We start from the raw sequence: 24608 nt of genomic DNA on the forward strand, positions 1-24608 counted from the left end.
AATGACATGATAAATGGCCGAATTTAAAAAAGAAAAAAAGAAAAAAGGAAAATTGGATTGATTTAGGAACGGTTTTCGCATATTTCAGAATTAGAATCAGTTTATTCAGCCAAGAACATTTACATAGATAAGGAATTTATCGTGGTGAGGATTCATTCATGTTTCGGTCAAGCAAACAAATTAATCATAACGAATGATGGACAATTCATTTGTCGAAGTATTTGTCCATTTATTTATCTTTTTCCTTCGCTGTCTCTCTTTCCCCAGCCATCGCTCTCTCTGTCTCTCTCTTTCTCTCGCTCCCTCTCTAATCTGAGCCGTCATGTCGGCCAAGGCCATTTCGGAGCAGACGGGGAAGGAGTTCCTCTACAAGTACATCTGCACGTCGGCCACTGTCCAGAACCGCTTCCGCTATGCCACCGTCACCACGGAGACGGACCTGGACCGGCTGGCGCTGGAGCATCCCTGGCTGCTCACGGAGGTGGGGGTTGGCCGTCGGGCTGTCGCTTAATCTGAGAAAATAATATAAATATACAGAAATAGACAAATATATACAGGGTGCATACAGTAATATGGCGGCTGATCTCAATCCATTTTTGCACCTTTCATTGACATTATTTAAGGCCATACGGTCAACTCCCACAATTCCGATCAAGATACTTTGTTTTTTCAGAGCCCAAATAACATTCATGGCCTATGGTTGTATTTTGATGGGAGTCTCCTAAAACATCCTAAAACTGCAGCACTTTGACTATATCTTTAAATGAGTTCAAATCGATGGTTAAAGCTGGTTAGATTTTAATTGATTTATATCCTCTGTTGTATGTTTCCCCATTTTAAGGTTTAAATGTTGTTTTATACTGTAGTGCTGCTCTGTGCTGCTTTTTATGACATACAAATATAGAGGAATGAGCTGGTTCTGGAAATAGCGTATGAATCTCAATGCGACTGAACTGGCGAAAATCAATAGATAAACTGGCGGCGTACGGGAGGAGACAGGCTCTCGGTCAGACAGTGAGCTGCATGAGGGAGACCTGAACGGAGAGGCTCCCGAAGCGCCATTCGACTAAAGTGCCTGAGGCGCTTGGTTTTATTTAATGTTTTATGGACGATCACCGAAGTGTCTGCCAGAGTCTCAGCGTGCTCGTTATTAAGCGACAAACTGCTTCTGTGGAAATGACACAAGGGGGAGAGGGGGGGAGGGGGGGCGGGAGTGCAGGGGAATGTGTGGAGCTTAATGAGGAGACTCTGACTCTGGAGGAAGCGGCTCGTCTGGAAAGCACACTGAGAGGAGGCAACGAGAGGGAGGATGAAGTGACTGTGACTCGTCTCTGTCACTTCAACGTGCAAAGCTTTGTGAACACCGGTGGGCAAACATCTGTCTTATATTTCCAAATGGGGAAAGCAAAAAGTGAACGATAGAACCCGAAATCAAACGGAACATTTCAAAATAAGATGGTTGCAGTGGAAAAACGACACATGCAAAACCTTAAATAAAAAATTAAACATTGCTGTTAAAGATATACTGTGTGTACAGTTCAGTGAAGATAACCTAAAAGTTAAAACGGCTGTAACCCTTCTGTCTGAGAGTGTGACCAAGATGCCGCTGGAGAGAACTGCAACTTTTAGAACATCGCTCTCCTCTCTCTTTCTCGCTCTCTCGCTCTCTCGCTCTCTCGCTCTCTCTCCCTCCTCTGTTGCTCTTTCTAGCTCTCCCTCTCCATCCCTTGCCCGTCTCTCTGTCCGTCTCTCTCTCTCCTCTCCCTCTCTCTCCCTCCACAGAACTGTCTCTCCCCCTCTGTCTCCATCTCCCTCCTCCCCGTCTCTCTCTCTCTCTCTCCTTGCTTTATCTCTGAAGTGGGGGGGGGGGATCTGGCAGAATTGATTAGCAAATAGCATTAACCCCCCCCCCCCCCCCCCCCCCCCCCCCCCACGTCTAAAAGGCTCCAGTCTCCTTAGTCACCCTCCATCTCATAAGTCACCCTCCATCGGTGACTCATCCAGGAGAGGGAGCAGGTGGGCGGGGGGGATGAGGAGGGGGCGCTCTCCCTCTGCGCCCCGGGAAGCAGGGCGTGGTTCTTCCAGCGGGGGAACTGTAGCGTCGAGGCTCTCCGGTGCCGAGTAAAGGACCTTAAATTGAAATGCGTTTCTCAATTCCTCCTCCCTTCCCCGGAGCGCTGGAACGCAGCGCAGGAGTTCCACGTGCAGAGGTCAAATGACAAAAGGATCAGAGAAAATGATCATTTGCTTCCAGCGTCATTAAGAACCGAATATAAAGTACTGTACGTGTGTTGTCACGTGTAGGGCGCCGCTAAAGTAGTTGCTGTTTGGTCAGACTGCTTACAGTTCATCATGTATACGGCAGATTGTTCCTGAGATGCAGAAAGCATCGTGTTTATAGAGTCGTTCATCAGGTAGTGAGGGCTCTGTTGAATTAAGAGTTGAGGTTTTTGTATTTATTTAGTTTTATTATTATTTAGTTATCTTATTCATTTGTGATTTTATTAATTAATCCATGTATTTTTATTATTCTATTTTGTGTGTGTGTGTGTGTGTGTGTGTGTGTGGCTAAACATGATTTTCTTTCTTACTGATTGAAATGAACAACGATAAAGGGTGCTCTGTGCTTATCCTGAGTCACCAAAGTAAAAACAATTAATATGTTATGACTCATGCTTGGCGGGGAGGATTGATTCATGTATCGCAATTGAAGGTCATTTACTTACCGTGGAAACATAATTCTCACAGAGCTGCTTTAAAGGATCATGGTCGATGGCGTCTGCCTAAATTTGCCCGCATGTCCATTAGTCTTATATTTAATTACATCATTTATCAGAACGCTTTTTCTCCCAAATTGATTTAGAACGATAATCCGTTTATCGTCAGTAGTGGAGCCCACTGAGCATCAGATAAGGTACCACTTTATAAATCGATTCGGGGAAATTCAGGCCACACGTCCACCTTTTTTAAGCAAAACTGTCACACAGGTGAGTTGTGTGGGTTATTTCTATTTATTTTTGGATGAATTTGGGTGCCCCCTGGTTCAGCGTGGTCCTCTTCTGTGTTATGAACGTCACTTAAAAACCTCAACTCTGAAGCTCTAAATGTAGAAGAGGACGAGGAAGAATGAGTGGGGCCGCACGGTCGGACCCCTCGCTCTATCCTCACCGCCCAGGGGCCTCGGTCCTGCATGTGCTGACGCCCTAAACCCGACGCCTCAACCTCTGTCCCCCTCCCGCTCCAGAGGCTGGTGGTGAAGCCCGACCAGCTGATCAAGAGGAGGGGAAAGCTGGGGCTGGTGGGCGTCAACCTGGACCTGAACGGTGTCAGGGAGTGGCTGAAGCCTCGCCTCATGAGGGAGACCACGGTAAGTTATCCGCCAAGAAGTGGCAATATGGATGCAGGCGTTGACCGGGTATAAATATTTATATAGTTGGATATTTCTATATCTGGTGAATAATAATAATAGTATTTCTCTCTATCTCTCTGGCGGATTGTGTGTGTGTGTGTGTGTGTGTGTGTGTGTGTGTGTGTGTGTGTGTGTGTGTGTGTGTGTGTGTGTGTGTGTGTGTGTGTGTGTGTGTGTGTGTGTGTGTGTGTGTGTGTGTGTGATGTTACACTATCTTAATACAGTGTTATTACAGAGTACTACCGTTTATTACACAGTGCAATAATGTAGACAAATTTAAAAATCAGTTTTCAGGTGAAAATCTGTTCCCAGGACAGCGATTTGATGGTTGTCTGCGAAGTCATTGTGGATTCCCTCATCAGTTTCTGTTCATTAGTGTTCATCAATCTATCAAATAATCAATTTATCGAGACGTTGATGAAGAGCATGTTTCTTATGTTCAGTTTCTCTGCTTATTTTGTAAAAAATTGCCCAAGCCAAGATCTTAATGCTGTAGATTCTTTGCTCTCCGCCACTCTGTGGTGTTGAATCGGCTCAGTCAAGTGAAGCTTGGCAGGGAAAACAGTCGGTCCATCAAACCGGTCGGCAAAGCAGCAGAAGATCGGATCTATCACTCTGGCACTGAGATGGTGGGATGCCTCATAAACTGGGAGAGGGATGGAGAGAGGGAGGGATGGAGAGTGGGAAGAGGCGGCGGCAGGGTGATTGGGTGGATGTATCACTTGTCAGACCGTTGGGATCAGGGTGTCGGCTGTAAATAACAATAAATACCGCTGTGTACACTGTGCAGCATCTCCATTTGATATAATTTATTATAACTTATTGCAAAAGTCTAAACGTTTTTTTGGGGGGGTTTTTTAGCAGGAGAAACTAAGCAGTAGATTAGGGCAACCTTGGAAATTTAACAGTGGATTTGTGCGTCAATGAAGGGTTAGAAATAGCCATGGAAAAAGCTGCAGGCTCTGAATATGAATGAATATTTTAGTAAATTAAATTTTTGATATATTATGTGACATTTTAAGTTAGGTTGTAGGATGACTTGCAGCATTTAGCTCGGATCATAATTGGCATCAATACAGCCAATCTACACAAATTGAGAACATTTGGAAACCGGAACAAGACCTTGGCACAGGGACCCTTCACCGCGCTGAGTCAGCTGCGCCTGTGGCATTCTGACGTAGTTCTGGGAGAACGTGCTGGAAACTCAAGGTTCCATCTGGAATCCAAAGTACTTCATTGTTTCCATAAAGAACCTTTTTTCAGACCAACATTCTGAAAAGAACCGTTTCATCAGTGACCTGCTCTCCTTTTATCGAGACGCCCTCCTTGTCTCCTTTAGTTAACGTTATGAAGGCTCATTTCCAAACTGGACTGTGGAGTGTTTGGCTGTTCTCCCACATCTCCACCATCCATGTTTTATCGTCTCAAAGAACCACATGGGGAACATGGAACGATGGAGTCGCCAATAAATTGGGGGATCTTCTTTTTAAGGAACAAGCTCAGAACCCCCTTTCTTCTTTGTCTGCGAAGGCAGTCGCCGAAATGTCAGCTCCTTTTAGAGCTGAATCCTCCAGAGCCCTTTTTGTTTTGTTTTTTTCTTCATCAAGCCTCTTTTTGTATTCTCTCGCTCACTCGCTGTCTCTCGCTCGCTCTCTCTCTCTCTCTCGCTCTCCACGGCTCGCTGCTCCCTCCATGACTCCTTTCTCACTGTTCCGCCGCCGGTCTTTCCTGTCCCTCCGACAGCCCCTTCGCACGACAAGCTCTGGGTTTTATTTTTTTATTTTTATTCTTCCCCCCCCCCACCTCCTCAACCTTTTTCTTGGAAGTTCAAGCTCCCAGGTTCAGCTGTGAGTCCTCCTGTCACACACCCAAAATACATCCACGTCGCTTGAAGGATTTCTAAGAGCACTTGACTTTGATCTGTTCATTGTTCAAATATAATAAGCCTTTTTAAAAAGTGTGTGTGTGTGTGTGTGTGTGTGTGTGTGTGTGTGTGTGTGTGTGTGTGTGTGTGTGTGTGTGTGTGTGTGTGTGTGTGTGTGTGTGTGTGTGTGTGTGTGTGTGTGTGTGTGTGTGTGTGTGTGTGTGTGCTATATAGATAGAACATTATATTCTTTCTTTAATAATTCAAATTAAATATCCCACTAATATAATAAGCGTATTGAAAGTCCATAGTACAATTTGTGTGTATGTGGAGTTTTATAGTGAAGGCTGTTGTAACCAAATCGGCAGAGAACTTGTTAAAAAAAATAAATGCTTATATTCTGTTTTCAATTTCCCACTGAATAAATCATAGCTGGTTGTTAAACAGTTTTTATTTAAAAATTATTTTTTTTTAGGTGGGAAAAGCCAAGGGGATTCTGAGGAACTTTCTCATCGAGCCGTTCGTCCCTCACAAGCAGGCGAGTCACGACTTAAAACGATACAAAACTGAAGGGATGTTCTAGGCTCAGCAAACCTCATGTCTCAACCCATGTAGCTACATGTTTCTTTATTATTATTATTATTATTATTATTTATTCATTTTTTTTAGGAAGAGGAGTTCTACGTGTGTATTTACGCCTCGCGGGAGGGCGACCACGTGCTGTTCCACCACCAGGGCGGGGTCGACGTGGGCGACGTGGACGCCAAGGCCCAGAAGCTCCTGGTGGGAGTGGACCTGAAGATCAGCGAGGAGGACGTGAGGAAGGAGCTGCTGGGCCACGTGCATGACCACAGCAAGACGTGAGTGGGGCTGTGCCGGTGTGTCAGTTAAAATACATTTCAATGGCGCAAAGAATTTTAGATTTGTATTGCCAAAGCACAACACCATGAATAATACACAATAATAATAATAATTATAATAATAATGATAGTATACATATTGTTACAAAAACACACTAAATTTATTTTTGTGTAATCCATTATAACTGTCTCCACAGTGGGAGGGTATTGCATCATTACACAGTTTTTTTTTCATTAAATATGTTTTTCAAGGGACAAAAACACATTTCTTTCTCTCTCTCTCCCTCTATCTATCTATCTATCTATCTATCTATATATATACATATATATATATATATATATATATATATATATATATATATATATATATATATATATATATTTCAAAGTAATGGATGTTTTTGCAAAAGCACAGTAGTGCATAAAAAATACATTAAAAAAACATTGAGGAAGGGTTATTATTTTTTTATCTCTGTTACCAAAATGAGATCAGATAAAACTATTTATCTCGAAGGAGATCACTGTCAAGAAAATACTCAAACAGGATGTATGAAATGGAAAAAATAGCAATGAATAAAATGGTAATGCAAATAAAAGTATTGATTGTAATTTTGTTAATAATATAGAATCACATAGTAACACTTTTTGTATATTCTCTCTATTTTTGTATATTTGGCTTTTTTTCTAATACAATGCATAACGTTGGATGAGAGGGAAGCATAATTCAAAGAGCACAGTCCCTTCAGATGGTGGGTCGGACGCAGGGGTGGAGAACGAGGGGCGGTGGGGTGGTGGTGGTGGGTCCATTAGCCAAATGAAAAAATCCTTTCCCTCCTCCTCCTCCTCCTTCATCGCTTCTTTGTTCATTCAGAGCACGTCTCCGTGTTGGGATGGCTCTGATACAGTGACCCTCCACGCCCACTCACTGTCTTGGCTGACATTGAGGAAGATGCCTCTGCCAAACCCAGATAACCCCCTCCCCCCCCAAACCTACCCTCGTTCCTCCCCCATCGCCCCCACCCTCCCCTTCCATCCATCGGTGGGGGAGTCCGATGCGGGCCTCCCGGGCAGCTGAGTCATTGGGGGTGGTGGTAGGTGATGCCCCTCACCCCCTGCTCCTCCTTCTCTCATCACTCTGCTTTGACAGGTGGAGGGGTGGGTGGGGGCAGTTGGTTTGTTGTTTTTTTGTTTTTTTTTCATTCTGTCTAACATGTTAATACACTGCAGCTCATTTTGATAGGTACTCTACCTGTTTTTTTCACGCTTCCTAGAAGAATTCTACAAACGTTGACATTTCACTGCATATATGTATGAACGTATGTATATGTATGTGACAAATACACTTCTTGAATTTTGAGGTACTAATTTTACTCAAAGTGTCGAAATGCTCACTATTCCATCAGTTTTTAAATGCAACGAGTGACTGTATCATACAATTAAGAAGCAATTCAGTCAATGGGACATTTCTAAGACTGATGTCTGTCTGTCTCTGTCTGTCTGTCTGTCTCTGTCTAATGCTTCAATAGAAAGGCTATGACAAAAGTAGACACTGAGAGATACTTGCGTGATGATGTGGAATCTCCACTTTGACCAGTACTGTACGGTCACTTTTGAAAGCTCCGTAAGAAAGACGCTGGTAGAGCCACACTCTGTTGCTTATTTACCTAAATGTGAATTTAAATGAGTAGAATGAGTGGTACCCTCTCCCAAATAATAAGCCTGAAATATTACTGTGGATTTTACCCTGACTGCCTTATGAAATTAAATATTTCCCCCAAATCAGTCACCAAGAACACTGCACGTATTGTTATATGAACTAGCTTATTATGTTGTGTGTTGTGTTGTGTTATGTTATGTGATGTTACGTTATATAGTATTAGGTAATATCATTATGGGGGAAAGAACTCCTGATATGGAATTATGGATCAGAATCTGATCCCTTGTACGTACTCCACAGGGTTCTGGCCAACTTCATCGTGGGGCTCTTCAACTTGTATGAAGATCTGTTCTTCACCTACCTGGAGATCAACCCGCTGGGTAGGTGCTGATTTATCTGCTGAGTCATCATATATTTGCCTTTTTTTTTTTTTTAATAAAACAATATATATTAAAAAAATTAAAAATTCAGACTGTTAAGCTTTTTCTTTATGCCAATTGTCTGTAGAGGAATGCACCGCCCCTCATCATGCCAAAGTCCTCTTATATAAAAATGTACTTAAATATGAAGCAGATTCTGCTTCTGGTCATGACAGCAGTCCACTTCATTAAGCACAGATTAATAAATACATCATGATTATTATGAAACGGGAATGAGAAGATCAAATGGAAATTGTTATTTTGCAAGCGGGCAGCAGCAAGGATTCCAAGTCATTTTGGGTGCAGAGGGACAAGGAAGTGGCAGAATAATTAATAATTCATCCCAATGCTGTTTGATGCTATATTGGAGTAATTGGGCGCCCAGTGAACAGCCCCTGGCATCTGTTTCTATGGAGGTGGAAGTGGAGGGGGGGGGGGGGGGGGCACGCTTTGATGTCGCAAAAAGCGGAGGGCAACGTTGGCAAAGTCAATAATTATTTTAACAATAAAATGGATGATATATCCCGTAACTGTAAATATCCTCGCAGCCCAGATGACTAAAGGTGCCAGTATACTCACAGAGAAGTTTTTGAGCAAAAATAAGCTTTTACAACAATCAATGAATGGGGGGGGGGGGGGTGGGGTGCGTTTCGAGTTTGAATCATTCACACGCAAACTCAAAACGTGGGTTTTCCTGTTTGTTAGCTGTTGAAAATGCTTCTTTTTGCTTGAAAAGTTCTGTTTGCCTCGAGTATGCTGTAACCTGGGCTGTTATTCCAACCCCCAGAGTGAACAAGCCCACCACCTCATAGTTTAAAAAACAACGTCATTAAACGTAATTTTCACGCTCGTACACTTCTAATTGAGTTTACTGAGAGTGGTATTTTAGGAAACATTCTTCCGAAGCTTATTTATATGTTGTTTTTTTTTATTTTTTTTTTTTTTTATAAAGTTCTATTTGAAGTTTACCGCCTTCTTAACCTGGAACCGCATGGATATCAGTCATAATATTGGTGTTTTTCCGCCGTTTTTGGATCTCGTTCCTTAACTGTTCCTCCTCCTACTCCTTCTCTCCTGCACCAGTGGTGACTAAAGATGGCGTCTACGTGCTGGACATGGCCGCCAAGATCGACGCCACGGCCGACTACATCTGCAAAGCCAAGTGGGGAGACGTGGAGTTCCCTCCCCCCTTCGGCAGGGAGGCTTACCCCGAGGTGAGGGGGTGTGTTGTTGTTGTTGATGTTGATGTTGTTGTGTGTATAGTATTTGTTCTGTCAAATGATATAAGATTAACCGGCACTTTTAAAATAGAGGCCTTGTGTATGAAAACCGTGAAAGGCAGAATCCTTCTAAATGTTGATAATGACCCTCCGTCTTTTTCATGTAACTCACTTGTGAGTGCAATATAATAGTAATGACTGAAGTCATTAATAATCATAATTAAATCTATGAAAACCTTAAATGACAGGAGTCAGTTTTTCTCTTGGCATTGGTGTTTTCCGTACTTCCGTCCGACCCTGCAGGCTCCTTCGTCCCCTTACAGTTAAGTGTTGGCACTACAGTTTTTTTGTCAATCTCCGAGGCCTTTTGGAGATGGTCTCCTCCGTTTCCTGTTTCTATGGCAACAGCCCAGACTAGTTACAGTTCATCATGTAGACGGCAGATTGTTCCTGAGAGGCAGAAAGCATCGTGTTTATAGAGTCGTTCATCAGGTAGTGAGGGCTCTGTTGAATTAAGAGTTGAGGTTTTTTTATTTATTTAGTTGTATTATTATTTAGTTATCTTATTCATTTGTCATTTTATCAATTAATTAATGTATCTTTTATCGATTTGATTTAATTATATTTATTATTTATTCGTGTGTGTGTGTGTGTGTGTGTGTGTGTGTGTGTGTGTGTGTGTGTGTGTGTGTGTGTGTGTGTGTGTGTGTTGCCTGGGTAACAGACGGCCTGCTCTAATTGGGCTGTACTCAGTCTGTCGAGAGGCGGCAGGGGCCTGATGGACATGTTCACCTCAGTCCCCCGCTGTGGCCCCCGCTGCCACAAAACAAGCTCTGAGGGGCCTTGTATTTCTTCCTTATTGTTTGTTTGAGGATTATTTTTATTGTTATTGTTTTTTACGTTATTGCCCTTTATTTGGGTACATTTTTATTTTTATTGTCTCCTCTCAATTTCCTTCCGGGGATGAATAAATGATAAAAAAAATGTCTGTTGTTCTGTCGGTCCGTCTGAAATCCTTAATATTAACCTGTTATTCTTACTGTAATGTGTCTTACTGCCCGATCAATATCGTCTCCCTGTGGCCCTCGCTAAGTAAAGTTCTGCTTGTACCACCCCCCGACCTCTGACCTCTGACCTTCCACCGGCCTCCTGCAGGAAGCCTACATCGCCGAACTGGACGCTAAGAGCGGAGCCAGTCTGAAGCTGACCCTGCTGAACCCCCGCGGCAGGATCTGGACCATGGTGGCCGGGGGAGGAGCCTCGGTGGTCTACAGGTGAACTGGACTTCATGGAACTAGTCAACTAGTCAGTTTTGAGTTTGGTTTGTTTACCGAGAAACCGGGAGCGAGGAAAGGCGTCCAGCTACTTGGTATAGAGACGGTGAAAAGATATTGGGAATGTCTGCCATTTAATAAAAACAAAATATTATATTCAAATGTGAATGCTACAACGCTAGTTACCTCATCAAAGTATAACTCAAAATAAATTTCAACCATTTAGAATTTTCCTCTACCTCTCTGTTTGTTTAAAATAATAATAATCCTGTATTTGATACTTTTTTTGTATCTGGCACTTTTAAGAAACAGACATTCAATATTTTTAGCGTTATGCGTGTGGTCCTCCATATGCTGTTTTTCATCATTGGTGGCGGAGTCCGCCATAAACCTTGCATGAATGCGTAGATCGGGCACACAAATGAAGTGAAAGGCAGCCGCAGTGAATTAGACGAAGCAGCGTAGCTGGCTGTTTACTAAATGGATACTTTGGGAGTTCTGGGACTTTCTAGTGTAATTCACCAAACAAAGACGATGTGATGGATTACCACTTTAACGGCCTTTCCGCTGAATCCTTCCTGGTCGGTAAGGTCTGCGTATATAAATAGCTTCGGATGTAATTTCATTAGCGCATTATTGAATCGTGCCCTGTGCTCCCATCCTCGTTCTGTTGACGATGTCGGTTAGTAATTGGGTTTTAGCGGTGGCGTACCCCGCCAGAGACTGCAGAGCGAGACGGGTGCTGCTTGCTCAGCTGCTGGTTAAGGAGATGGAGTCTCTGACGTCTGTTCTCCATCTCTGTCATGGAGGGCGGAAAGTGTGACAGAAGAACACACCTGCCGTGACTAATTATCTCCACTGCGGACTGAGGGAGGATAAATACTTCAAATAAATACTGTTTATTTACAAGTGGTTGAAAACTGAAAGGATGTTGTTGAGCCCTTAGTACAAAAAAACTGTTTTAAATTCAGATTTTTCTTTATATAAGTGATAAAATATTTTTTTGAGAGTAAGTTCTTGATGAGTCACTCAGTTAAGAGTCATTACATTTTGCACCTCTTGTATCTCTCTATTTCATTCAGTTGGTGTAACGCACAGTGAATGGAATTCTCTATAATAACCGGTCATCTATCTTTTCTGTCTTTTCTGTCTTTTCCAGTGACACCATCTGTGACCTGGGTGGAGTGGATGAACTGGCCAACTACGGTGAATATTCTGGAGCACCGAGCGAGCAGCAGACGTACGACTACGCCAAGACCATCCTGTCCCTGATGACCCGAGAGAAGCATCCCGACGGTAGGATCTCGCCCTTATCTGAAACCATATATTATATATTTATTATTATTATATATAAAAATAGTTCCTATTCACGCTTTGAATAGTGCCTTACAGGTCATTAAATAAGCAAAAATTTAAGGACAAATTGGCCAAAAAAATCACCTAAAAAAAGAAACAGCTGCGACTCAGCCAATTGCCCGTTGCCGATATATTTTTCCAAGCCTAATCTCTATTATACAAGAATATACAGTTTATCTCTATTATAGATACAGTATATCTCTCTCTTCAGTACATACATGTGTATATTCTTATACTGTATTTTTTTTTGTCTTGCAGGAAAGGTTTTGATCATTGGAGGAAGCATTGCAAACTTCACAAATGTTGCTGCTACGTTTAAGGTATATAATGGGTATTTTTTTTTTGTTTTGTTTTATTGTATTGTACAACAATTAGTTTTGTTGAATATTCTGACTGGACGAGTCATTCCAAGAGCTGATACTGATCTATACAGTATCCCATTTTAAATCTACTCCTTTAAATCGCTTATCTAACCCGTGCAAATTCAGTAAGCTGGTTATGAGTTGCACGACAATAAGTGACAAAAGTTGGCCTGAAATCAAGCATCACTGGATAAACCGCCTTGTTGTCTAATGTAATATGTCATTATTCAGGTTGTCTAATGACACGCGCATCCGTTTCCCCAGGGCATCGTCAGAGCCATCAGAGATTACCAAGTCCCCCTGAAGGAACACGAGGTCACCATTTTTGTTCGTCGTGGTGGACCCAACTACCAGGAGGGTCTGAGGGTGATGGGGGAAGTGGGTACGTCGTCCTGAAGCCGTGCCTCCACCGTTTTAACGTCTCCGCCTGCTGCTCCTCCGCTCCCTCTCCCTAAACCCGTTTTAAATGGTTTGACCTCGCAGGCAAGACCACGGGCGTCCCCATCCACGTGTTCGGCACGGAGACCCACATGACGGCCATCGTGGGCATGGCGCTGGGCCGCCGCCCCGTGCCCACCCAGCCGCCCGCCGCCGTCCACACCGCCAACTTCCTGCTCAACTCCAGCGGCAGCTCCACAGTGAGAAAAGAATATGTGAATGCTTTTTGAGGCTCTTTGTTTCCAAGCTCCTCAGGGCTTTTTTTTTTTTTCTGAGTCCTTTTAAAAATCACAGTCTGGATGCAAAAACACTGCTATTGCTGGGAGGCATCGTGTGTGTGTGTGTGTGTGTGTGTGTGTGTGTGTGTGTGTGTGTGTGTGTGTGTGTGTGTGTGTGTGTGTGTGTGTGTGTGTGTGTGTGTGTGTGTGCGCGGTACATGTTGGACCCTTGTCATATATACAGCATGTCCCACATACTGTAACAGAACAGATGATATGTGAGCTGTAATAATGCAACCCATATCAAGATTTGTTTAGTATTGAGGAATAAAAAAGCAAATTATATAATTTATTCATGTTACAGAATCACAATTGACACATCTATCTATAAAAAACATGGTTTCATAAATAGGTGAATATATAGATTTTATTTTATTTTTTACATTTTTATTTGTTTTATTTGTATAATTGGATTTGGATTATTGTATGTATTAAATCAGTTATTAAATTGCTTGTTTTGTACATGTTTCAAATGTAAATATTTTTTATTGATAGATATTCTTTTATATATTGAAAATGTACAATATTAAAAAGCAAACAAACTCTGCTTCACATAAAAGCAGTACAGATTGTACAGACAGTACAGATTCCCATGATGCCTCTGTGATGGTGGGGGGAAGTTCCAGAGTAGAGTTGTGTAACACAGGTCACGTCTTCTACAGTAACCTGGGACTGCAACATGAAAGAGGAATGTTTTTAACAACGAATACATTCATCAGCAGAGCTGCATCAATTCATAGATTATAGCTTTAACATTGATGAAAATAACCTTTTGCTGATTAAAGCTGCCGTTCAGAGATGTTGTCTGATTTTATTTTATTTTATGCCTTATCTTATCCAGACCCCAGTGTCCAGCAGAACAGCCTCATTCTCTGAGAACAAAGCCAAAGCCAGCGCTTCTCCAGCTAAGAAACCCAAAACTGGAGCAGCAGTTTGTAAGAACCTGGGTAAGAGAGAGGAGGGGTGTGTGTGTGTGTGTGTGTGTGTGTGTGTGTGTGTGTGTGTGTGTGTGTGTGTGTGTGTGTGTGTGTGTGTGTGTGTGTGTGTGTGTGTGTTCTGTTTTCATTCTTCAACAATCGACTTACTTAGCTGTCATAACTGTTATTATAGTAAGATTAATAATTATAATGTTGTCGTGCAAATGTTGAGGGAATTTGAAGCTAACCTGTCAAATATCACAATAAATGGAATGTAAATTAGGTAGGCTGCCACCCGAATTATGTTCTGACATCAAATGCCAATAACGGGAACAGTATCATAGTACAGTAGTGGCATTAAACGAATAAAATAACATTCAGTTGTTAATCACAATTATTTGCATCACAAATAACCACTTTATAACATTTCATGGGGGTGATACTATTATTTTGAGTGTCTGGACACTTTATCGTTTTTATTTTATTATAATTATTATTTTTATTTTTATTTTTGCAACATTCTAGTCTTCCTACTCTTGGTTATTGAAAGGTTTTGAAGCATTCTCTTCTCACTTCTCTCTTCTGCTTCTTCCTTCTTCTCTTCTCCTTCCTCCCGTAGCCAAGGCGACCACGCTGTTCACCAAACACACCAAGTCCATGGTGTGGGGGATGCAGACCCGGGCGGTGCAGGGGATGCTGGACTTCGACTACGTCTGCTCCAGAGAGGAGCCGTCGGTGGCCGCCATGATCTACCCCTTCACGTAGGCGGAGGACTGAGCTTTTGGGTTTGGGGTTTTAAGAAGCGTATCCAGAGTGTCTACAGGACCTTTAAAATGTATTTAAACCCACTTTTGCGAACATTATTAAAACCTAAACCTGCAAACCTAATGTTTACCTTCATACTTGCCGTACCTGGAGAGAGAAATTCAAGAAAATCCTTGTACTTGGAAAAAGTACTGTTTAAATGTATTTCAGTTCCTAAACCGTGCATAACCTTCCATATTTCTACCTAAAACTTGTATTGTATACCTCTGCCCTGTACCAAATACATAGTTCGTACCTGCAAAACTTTATAAAATAAGATAGATAAGTCGTCTTAAATCAGTCTAAGATTATGTTAAATTGACTCTTAAAAAATATTAAATTGAACTCTGATACTTGCAGACCAGACACCCTGTTTTATACTCACCCCTCATGTAGTACCTAGGTACGTTTCAGCCTTTTCTCCATGCTGGAGTGGACGTGTGGCTCAATCAGGAGTTAAGTGCAAGTAATGGGGGGGGGGGGGGTCAAAAAATCTGTATTAAATGATTATATGAATTTGTCTACAAAGGTATTGTGTGTGTGTGTGTGTGTGTGTGTGTGTGTGTGTGCGTGTGCGTGTGCGTGCGTGCGTGCGTGTAAATAGTCAATTAAATTCTGCGATGGCTCCAGACACCCTGTTATCTTCCCACCCCTCACATAGTACTTGGGTAACTTTCAGCCTCAGGTGTTTAATGCAAGTAATGGGGGACGAATCTACAATCAGGGATGAACTTAAAACATCCTGAACCCTTCACTTTAACACCGCCTCAGGTAATGATTATTGGCTGTCGACCGTAAAAATTTTCCAAACTAACCAAACTTTTGTCTCCGACCGTCCTCCAGCGGAGACCACAAGCAGAAGTTCTACTGGGGCCACAAGGAGATCCTGCTCCCTGTCTACAAGAACATGGCTGACGCCATGAAGAAACACCCGGAGGTGGACGTGCTGATCAGCTTCGCCTCGCTGAGGTCGGCCTTCGAAAGCACCATGGAGACCCTGCAGCACCCGCAGGTGAGTCGGGGATGACCTCAACCCCCGCCCCCGTCTCCGTACCGCCGGGCATCATGGGTAACGAGGGATTGATTTCCGTCCCGCGTCCCAGATCCACACCATCGCCATCATCGCCGAGGGGATCCCGGAAGCCCTCACCAGGAAGATCATCAAGGCAGCTGACCAAAAGGGCGTCACCATCATCGGACCGGCCACGGTCAGTCCGTCCTGCCGTAACCATGGCAACTGCATCCCCTCGTATGAGATGCTCATGATACCTCTGAGATGTACTTCTCTGATATGACGTTTACACTGCCGATCCATATTATGTAGTTGAGTTGTAAACTCTGTAGAACTCAGACGCTGTTAGGTACAGTGTCAGTCAGTCCCTCCGCAACCAAAAATGCCTGATGTTGCAGCGGTTCTTCCCAAAACCTGTGCTAAATTCACAAAGTTTTAGGTTATTCATTCATTTATTTATTTGAAGTAGTAAAATTGTTGTTAAATAATTCAAAAGTTAAACTTGAAAATAAAGCTTTTGTTTTTTTGCAGTAAAATTGCTTGAAAGTTGAGGGGAATTATTTTTTGTTTTTTCAACTACGAGTCATATTTCATCACTTCCTGTGATAATACACATTCTGCATATCACAGAAACACCTGGAATTACTTTTAGTACTCTGTACACTTTATATTTGCTAAACATAAAGAACCGCCTCAATCAAAGTAAAACAAAAAAAACATAAGACTGATTTTGCTTGTGTTCCAGTAGTTAGTATGTAAAATAAACATTGGATACTGTGACAGTGACATAAGCTCCGTGTCCTCGGTCCAGGTCGGGGGCATCAAGCCGGGCTGCTTTAAGATCGGGAACACGGGCGGCATGCTGGACAACATCCTGGCGTCGCGGCTGTACCGTGCCGGCAGCGTGGCCTACGTGTCGCGCTCCGGGGGGATGTCCAACGAGCTCAACAACATCATCTCCAGGACCACGGACGGAGTGTACGAGGGCGTGGCCATCGGAGGAGACAGGTGGGAGTCAGAAATGCTAATGCATGATTATGTGGCGCTGAACTGAAAATGTTGAAATATTCATTTGAGAGAGAGAGAGAGAGAGAGAGGAAATAGTGGTACAATTATAATGGGTATCATGTTTGGCTCTATTTTTGTAGTTATTTCTTCATTTATTAGTGAATTAATGAGTTGATCTGATTGGTTTTGATTTATTGATCTAATGTATGACTTGAGGTGTTTTCGCACCCAACAGTTGTGGGGACTCTCTGAGGAGAACTAGGAACTGGGGACGTCCACCGAGAACTAGATACCTCGGAGGGCTTTTTCTCTGTAGGAAGTAGGAACTCTGAAGTGACATCACTGGGGGTTCGGCACGACTTCCGTGTTCCGTGTTGCATTTACTCCGTAAACTTACACTGATTTCACCTCATCATCCACCAAAACCTGTTTCCCGACAAATTTGAGGCGAGAAATAAGCAATCCGGTTGATAAGTCTTCACTCATATGAGATCTACAATTTAAAAGCTTGTTATACGCGGATATTTGGTTTCGTTCGCTTAACGTCGGAAATTAAAATACATGAAATGAATATGTCTACGGTAAAAAAAATTGTATTATTTTTTATTGTATTTTTTATTTTTATTGGTTGTTTTTTATTACCGTCGAGTGTGCGTGAGCTGGCACCCGCCCAGAGCGCTGAAACTCGACCGGTCGGACATGTCCTCAGTCTGAGGGACCGCGCATTTAACGTCTGGACCAATCACCGTGCGTCTACGTCACTGAAGGTGCCTCTTGTGCCGGTTAGTTCCTGCCCTGGAGGACGAGCCAAAAAAGTTCCTCAAAACGACGTAAGAAGTACGAAACGTTCCTAGTTCCTTCAGTGCGGACCCAAAAAAAGGAAGAAGTTGAAGTTCCTGTGACGCGAAAAACAAAACTTTGATCAGAATTCCAAAGTTTAAAGCTATACTTTTTTTTATTTTCTTTGGGGTGTAGCTCTTGGATTTACTCTATATAGTAATATATATATTTTTTTCAAATGGTTTTTAGTCCAAAATAAAATTATTATGCTCTTACATGTGTAAAAAAAATCCCCTCTTTTCCTAGGTATCCCGGTTCTGTGTTCATGGACCACGTTCTGCGCTACCAGGACACTCCGGGGGTCCACATGATCGTGGTGCTGGGGGAGGTGAGGCCCAGGAGAGGACGGCGCTAATGCATCTCTGCTGGAGACGACAATAACATTAAAAACAATAAAGTTACATAACCAAAAACAGGAGAATAATACCGGGACTAGGGAGCAGCGGCAGCAACATGAGCAACAACCATCGTAGCACTGCCGGGAGGGGCCCCTTGTGTTTAAACGCCCAGGGGCCCGTGGAGGTCTCAATGCGGCCCCAGACTGAACCTCTCTCCCATGTGCTGCAGATCGGAGGAACTGAGGAGTATAAGATCTGCCAGGCCATCAAGCAGCGCAGGGTCACCAAGCCGCTCGTCTGCTGGTGCATCGGAACCTGCGCCACCATGTTCTCATCGGAGGTGGGAGGCTCGTACACGGGAAGTGTTTACTTCGGTCCTGCTCTGTGTTCGTTTTTGTTTTTTGTTTTTTTTAAATCGGTGTCATTCTAACCGCAGGTCCAGTTTGGCCACGCCGGAGCTTGCGCCAACCAGACGTCTGAAACGGCCGTGGCCAAGAACCATGCTCTGAAGGAGGCGGGAGCCTTCGTCCCCAAGAGCTTTGACGAGCTGGGAGAGGTCATCAAGTCAGTACAGACAGAGTTTTAATAATGATTTAAAAAAAAATAAAAAATAACTATTATAATAATACATGTTTCATTATTAAAAAAAACAAACAAATGAATCAACTTTATTTTATTAGACTTTTTCGATTCAAAGGTCAAAAAATGCTACAGAAAAAGTCATATTTGAAAAATCAGGAAAGAAACACAAACGTATAAAACAAAATGGTTCTCACACAAAGCAATAAAAACCCAAGAGCTGGAGGCCGGATTATAAAAAAAATAATTTCAAGATTTTTTTATATTTTTTTGTAAATGTCCAACAGATCTTCTAGTGATTGTTCCTGAATTGCGTTGCAGCACTGTGTTGTGGGAATGACGTCTCCATGTGTTGTTGTGCAGGACGGTGTACGACGACCTTGTGGCCAAAGGAATCATCGTTCCGGCGGCAGAAGTTCCTCCTCCCACCGTGCCGATGGATTACTCCTGGGCGCGGGTGAGTTGCTCGTTTGTTTGAAATATTACATTATTCACATTATTGTAATGTATTAAGTTACCATAGTTAACATACTGGGTGTCAAATTGTGTTTTACCTGAACATTTAGCTGATTTCTAATCCTAGAATCCATGTGATGGGTAAAAATAGAAATCACCCTTTCTTTCTTTCTTTTTGTTGTTCTTTTATATTTCCGTACAAAATATTTGAATCACCAAAAACTGTCTGGATTCCTTAAAGTACATTGTTGTTGCTTTTGTGAACTCATTGTGTCTCAATTAGTTCAATTAATAATGTATTTATTAGATAATATGTTGAAAAACTTAAAATCAATTGAATTTTTATTTATATAAGTCGGGCAATTTTTGACCCGACATGCGTTCTAGGGTTAATATTTTCTCTAATTTCAGATTTTGGGAAATTTGACTGACCACTGACAATTAAGGCAATGTATATTTTAATCAAAGTTACTACATTTTGCCATATTTTGTATTTAATTCCTCGTGAGAAGGCAGTCACCCTTGTTTGAAAATAAATAAATAAAAGATAATACATAATTCTATAACTTTGACAATGATGATCTTTGTTACTTTCTCATCATTTCGTTCAAATTCTCCAAAACCTGAAAATGAACAAAACCAAAACATAATTTGACACGATCCCGTAACGTCTCGCTGCCTCTCAAACGGCGCGTTCTGAGTGGACGAGCGTCTGGCTCGAACTTCAAACAACCTCAGCGTTGGGCGCTGAGGTTTCCCCTTCCTCCTACGTTGCTCGGTTCCCACTCCGTCCCGTGTGTCTGTCCAATCAGGAGCTGGGTCTGATCCGCAAGCCCGCCTCCTTCATGACCAGCATCTGTGACGAGCGCGGCCAGGAGCTGCTCTACGCCGGCATGCCCATCACCGAGGTCTTCAAGACGGAGATGGGCCTGGGGGGGACGCTGGGGCTGCTCTGGTTCCAGAGGAGGTGAGGAGCACCAGGCTGCTTCTAAAGCCTGCTTCACACAGCCTCCGACAAACGACCAGAACAAACCGGAAATCCATTCACAACTGACATGCTTCAATACCGAATTTCCGCTTGTGTTGAAATTTTCGACGTTTTTTTTTTAAATTGGATTTGGGCTTAAAACTATGTAAATAGTAAAAAAAAAATAATAATGACGTTACTTACGTTAATGTTGGACGTCACCATTTTCGCTATCAAGAAATCTCTTTTTAAATATGTTTTAAACAAGTTTTTATTTTTTTTGCACTTTGCACAGTATATAAAGTGGGGAGAGGGAGAGAGAGGGAGAGAGAGGCAGTTTATCCGTCAGCCACAAGAGGAGAGGATCGTCTAAAGGATTCCAATAAGAATTTAGCCTTTGAATAAATAAATAATTTTAAACTTCTTTCATGGAGTGGACCTTTTGACCAACGAGGGTTAGACTTATCACCTATCCCTGTCTTTCTCCCCCACCCCTTCAGGCTGCCCCGCTACGCCTGCCAGTTCATCGAGATGTGTCTGATGGTGACGGCGGACCACGGCCCGGCGGTGTCCGGCGCCCACAACACCATCGTCTGCGCTCGTGCCGGCAAGGACCTGATCTCCAGCCTGACCTCGGGGCTTCTGACCATCGTGAGGAGACGCTTTTCTTTGACTCCCCCTAGTGTTTACGGCAGGGCCCGACAATAACCTTCGCCGGTTTCCCCCTGTTGAATAGTTTTGGACCATTGTCAACCATCTCATGTGATGTGGTTGACCCGTTTTCAACAACTTTAATTATTAAAAAATAATGGATGTTTTTTTCTTTTATTCCGTAACTTTTTTTTTCTTTACCTCCTTGTCCGTCAGGGGGATCGTTTTGGGGGAGCGCTGGACGCTGCAGCCAAGCAGTTCAGCAAGGCCTTCGACAGCGGCATGCTGCCCATGGAGTTCGTCAACAAGATGAAGAAGGAGGGGAAGCTGATCATGGGCATCGGGCACAGGGTCAAGTCGGTGTGTTCCCTCCTCCTCCTCTGGAATTAATCTTTCGGTCTTTCAATGCGTAACGAAACGAACAGAAATTAAAAAAAATTACAATAAAAAAAAATACAAATCTGTGAGAACCCTCGATATCATTTTGAGTAAGCTGAACATTGTTGCCGCTCGTTTTCTGCACCTGCTCAGATCAACAACCCGGACATGAGAGTCCAGATCCTGAAGGACTTTGTGAAGCAGAACTTCGCCGCCAGCCAGCTGCTGGACTACGCTCTGGATGTGGAGAAGATCACCACCTCCAAGGTAACACCTCCCCCGGTGGCCACCCCTGGTACTGCGGGGCGGGGTCCTCGACCGCCGGACGCTGGACTGTTCCCTCTCTAGCTCTCACACCCGATCATTTTGATCAGAGGTTCGACATAATGATCACTTGTGTTCAGCGCTGGGTTGTTGGATCTAATCCGTGTTGCTGTTGTTGTTGCTGGCGTCGTTCCTGAAACCAGAAGCCGAACCTGATCCTGAACGTGGACGGGTTCATCGGCGTGGCCTTCGTGGACCTGCTCAGGAACTGCGGGGGATTCACACGGTAGGAAAACCACGGCGGACCGGTTCCCGGATCCGATCCACCTCCCGTTCAGGAGAAAAACGAACTGATCTGCGCTCGAGCGGAATAGAAACGGCAGGAAGTTTGGTCCTGAGGCGTGGCTCGGGATGTTGTACCGTGACTGTATCGTTGACCCTGCGTTGACGGTCTCCCTCTTTTGGTTTCCTCCGCAGCGACGAAGCCGATGAGTTTGTCGAGATCGGAGCCTTGAACGGGATCTTTGTCCTGGGACGCAGCATGGGATTCATCGGTGAGTCGGCCATTTTGCGGCGGCGTCTCCATTTGCAAAGCTCCGATGGTAAAGCTGTAGATGTTTGGTGTAAATATGGGATGGTTTTCATGCGACGAACAACCGAGGATTCACGAATACTCCCCTCTTTGGGACGCGACCTTTCGAAACTGGTTCCTCACCAGAGTTGGGTGGATTTCCGGTTTGCCTGGTGTACGAGACCGAAACCGGTTTGATTTTTATACAAACCCACTGAACCGGCATTTGTCGTTATGAGACGTTCTGGCAAATTCAAAGGTAGCATGAGCAACCTGGGCCGACGGCGTCACGGCGCTACATCCAACATGTGCCTCTTTTCCACTGCACCAAAAAGCTGCTAACACTTGCTAACACCTGCTAACATCTGGCTTTTGTCTTCAGTGGGAAAGGTTGCACTCTGCATTCATTCCCGGGATAAATGACTCTGCAGTAGTCACGCGTATTTATCGTGTCAGACAGGCCGTGCTCCACTGGCTCGGGAGCGGCTGCTGAGTCAAGTGTGACACCAAATAGTAAAAATGGCTGTACAGTTCACGGCTTCATATCTAACCGGTTTGAACATTTTCACACCGGCCCAACCCTGTTCTTACTTCCTGGTTCCTTACTTCCTGGTTCCTGACCGCCCTTCCCTTAGTCCTCTGGAAACCACTTTCCAAACTGGTTCCCTTAACCCCTTTGTCCTCCTCAGGACACCGCCTCCAAAACCTCCTGCTCCCTTATCCCCTTTCTCTACCCCGAGGACAGGCCTTTTAAAGTGGCTTCCTGGCTTCCTGCTTCCTAACCGCCTCCCTCCCTCTCCTCAGGACACTACCTGGACCAGAAGAGGCTCAAGCAGGGTCTGTATCGTCACCCGTGGGACGACATCTCCTACGTTCTGCCGGAGCACATGTCCATGTAACCCACGCGGCGCTGCGTCCTCCCGGCCCCTCACTCCCTCGCCCCCGTCCCCTCAGCACCATCAGCTTCCTGTTGTCCCAGAAAGCTCTGGCTCAACAAAAGCTTTGTCATGCTGTATCTGTATTTCCAAAATGTAACCAGGACAGTTTGGAAGCCAGCGTGCGCGTTTTTTGCGGAGCATCTCAAGTGTTCCGCGATTCGCAGACGCTCGCTGTTATTAACCACAAGCTTCTTTTTCCTCGTTTTCCCTTTCCTCTCACTTCCATTTCTCCTTCAAAAAAGCATGGAACCTGGAGGTAAATGGAGATGAGGGGGCGGGAGATTCTATAAGCGCGGCGTGTCTGTGGCGTCGGCGCGCAGCTCCTCCGACTCTGTGCCGTTGGCAGTGGCATCGCAGCTTCCTGTAGCTCGGGGCAGAGAGCCTCTAGTGCAATAATACCCGTCGTCCCCGTAGATCAGAGCTTAATTTACGTATGAATATCTCGATGTTTTAACGTAGCGTACTAACGTAGCGTACTAACGTAGCGTACTAACGTAGCGCTCCACCCCAGGTCCGACCGACGCTGCATGCGCTCGTAGAAAAGGGAACCGTCCTCACGTATCGGTCCGCACCGTGTTCTTTATTTGAATGTGTGCGAAATATGCAGTCTGGGGTCGCAAAGGCCTTATCATAGTATATATATTAAATATAGATCATAAAGGGAATTTAATGTTATGTTTAAACAGTGGGTTGCCATATTTTGTCATTGTCCCATTGAGTCAATAAGCTTAAAAAAAAAAATCTAATATATTGAACATTGTTTTAGTAATAGAATTATTAATTTGATGTCAACTTATATACTTAAGGTACTTCTGTGGCAGACCTTGGATGAACATTCCACTTACTGTAGGAATGATAGATGTTATATCATGAAATGTAATAAATATATATAGATCATTTTGGATAATATTTTTGTGGAATTATTTCACGTGTTTACTTAATAAAATGTTTGTTTAATCCCACCTAAGCTCACTTTCCCATTAAAATCGAAAACGTCACTAAATAAATGGTAAACTATTAATAAAGGAGCAATAAATATAATTGCGCAAAGAATAATTTGACGTATCTTGGAAAATGTCACCCCCGTTCAAAAATGCCTTTTGCAAGCAAGTCTTCAGTCGCAAAGATACATTATTTTTGACCCATGTGTGAAGAACTTTAATGGAATTGGAAGGATTTGGATTAAACCTTCGCTGTATTTCCGCTGCCATTTTGAATTGAAGGGAATGCTTATCTGAGATCCAGGAGGCAGAGCAGACCAGGGGTGACGTATTTCCTCGTCTGAATGTCAGAAGATCTGAACCACAGTTTCTTTGCCTTCACTGATGTCGTAGTGTGTTCGGTCGGATATTTAACTGTCTAACGTGACCTATTGTGCCTCTGTTTGGATTTGTGTTAAAAAAATAAAAATAAAATTAGGAATAAGGAAACTGAATCAAACGGCCTATTTGTGTCATGTGTTGTCTGGTTGTTTTCTTTAAAATCTGTTCATGAGGAATTAAAACAATAAAGAGGAACTCTGTGGCTTGTGATTTTGGTCGTACCATACTGTGGATCTCTGATATGTAAACCGATGTTATTGCTGAGTTTTGGAAGAAAAGTAAGGAAATGGAGAGATGACGGAAGGTTTTCATTGGAGGTTGGTGAGAGTAGTGGGGGAGGGGGGGGATCAAATTATCCTGTAAAATTTTATAAATATGAGACTTCTGAGGACGAGAGAATCTTTTGAAGATTCGGGGAGGGGGAGA

The 24608-nt window shown here is 43.4% G+C and overlaps 1 protein-coding gene across 2 annotated transcripts; it reads left to right on the forward strand.

Annotated features, from left to right (window-relative positions):
• Positions 1-322: 322 nt before the first annotated feature.
• aclya (ATP citrate lyase a) lies at positions 323-24281 on the forward strand (the record flags this gene model as incomplete). Of its 2 annotated transcripts, none has more annotated exons than XM_080009742.1 (27): positions 323-481; positions 3245-3367; positions 5749-5811; positions 5943-6133; positions 8091-8170; positions 9293-9423; positions 10585-10703; positions 11863-11999; positions 12318-12379; positions 12686-12803; positions 12905-13059; positions 13979-14102; positions 14674-14815; positions 15702-15870; positions 15962-16066; positions 16682-16878; positions 17965-18046; positions 18286-18396; positions 18493-18620; positions 18999-19092; positions 19904-20058; positions 20559-20709; positions 20926-21069; positions 21241-21354; positions 21555-21637; positions 21829-21905; positions 22727-24281. In XM_080009742.1, the coding sequence occupies 27 exons, from the start codon at positions 323-325 to the stop codon at positions 22819-22821; spliced, it is 3309 nt and encodes a 1102-aa protein (XP_079865868.1). In that variant the 3' UTR covers positions 22822-24281. The 2 variants fall into 2 exon arrangements, with proteins under 2 accessions (XP_079865868.1, XP_079865869.1); XM_080009743.1 differs by having other exon boundaries at positions 13979-14072.
• Between the last annotated feature and the right edge of the window lie 327 nt (positions 24282-24608).

The sequence above is a fragment of the Zeus faber genome, assembly GCF_960531495.2.
Source record: "Zeus faber genome assembly, chromosome: 11".
NCBI lineage: Eukaryota > Metazoa > Chordata > Actinopteri > Zeiformes > Zeidae > Zeus > Zeus faber.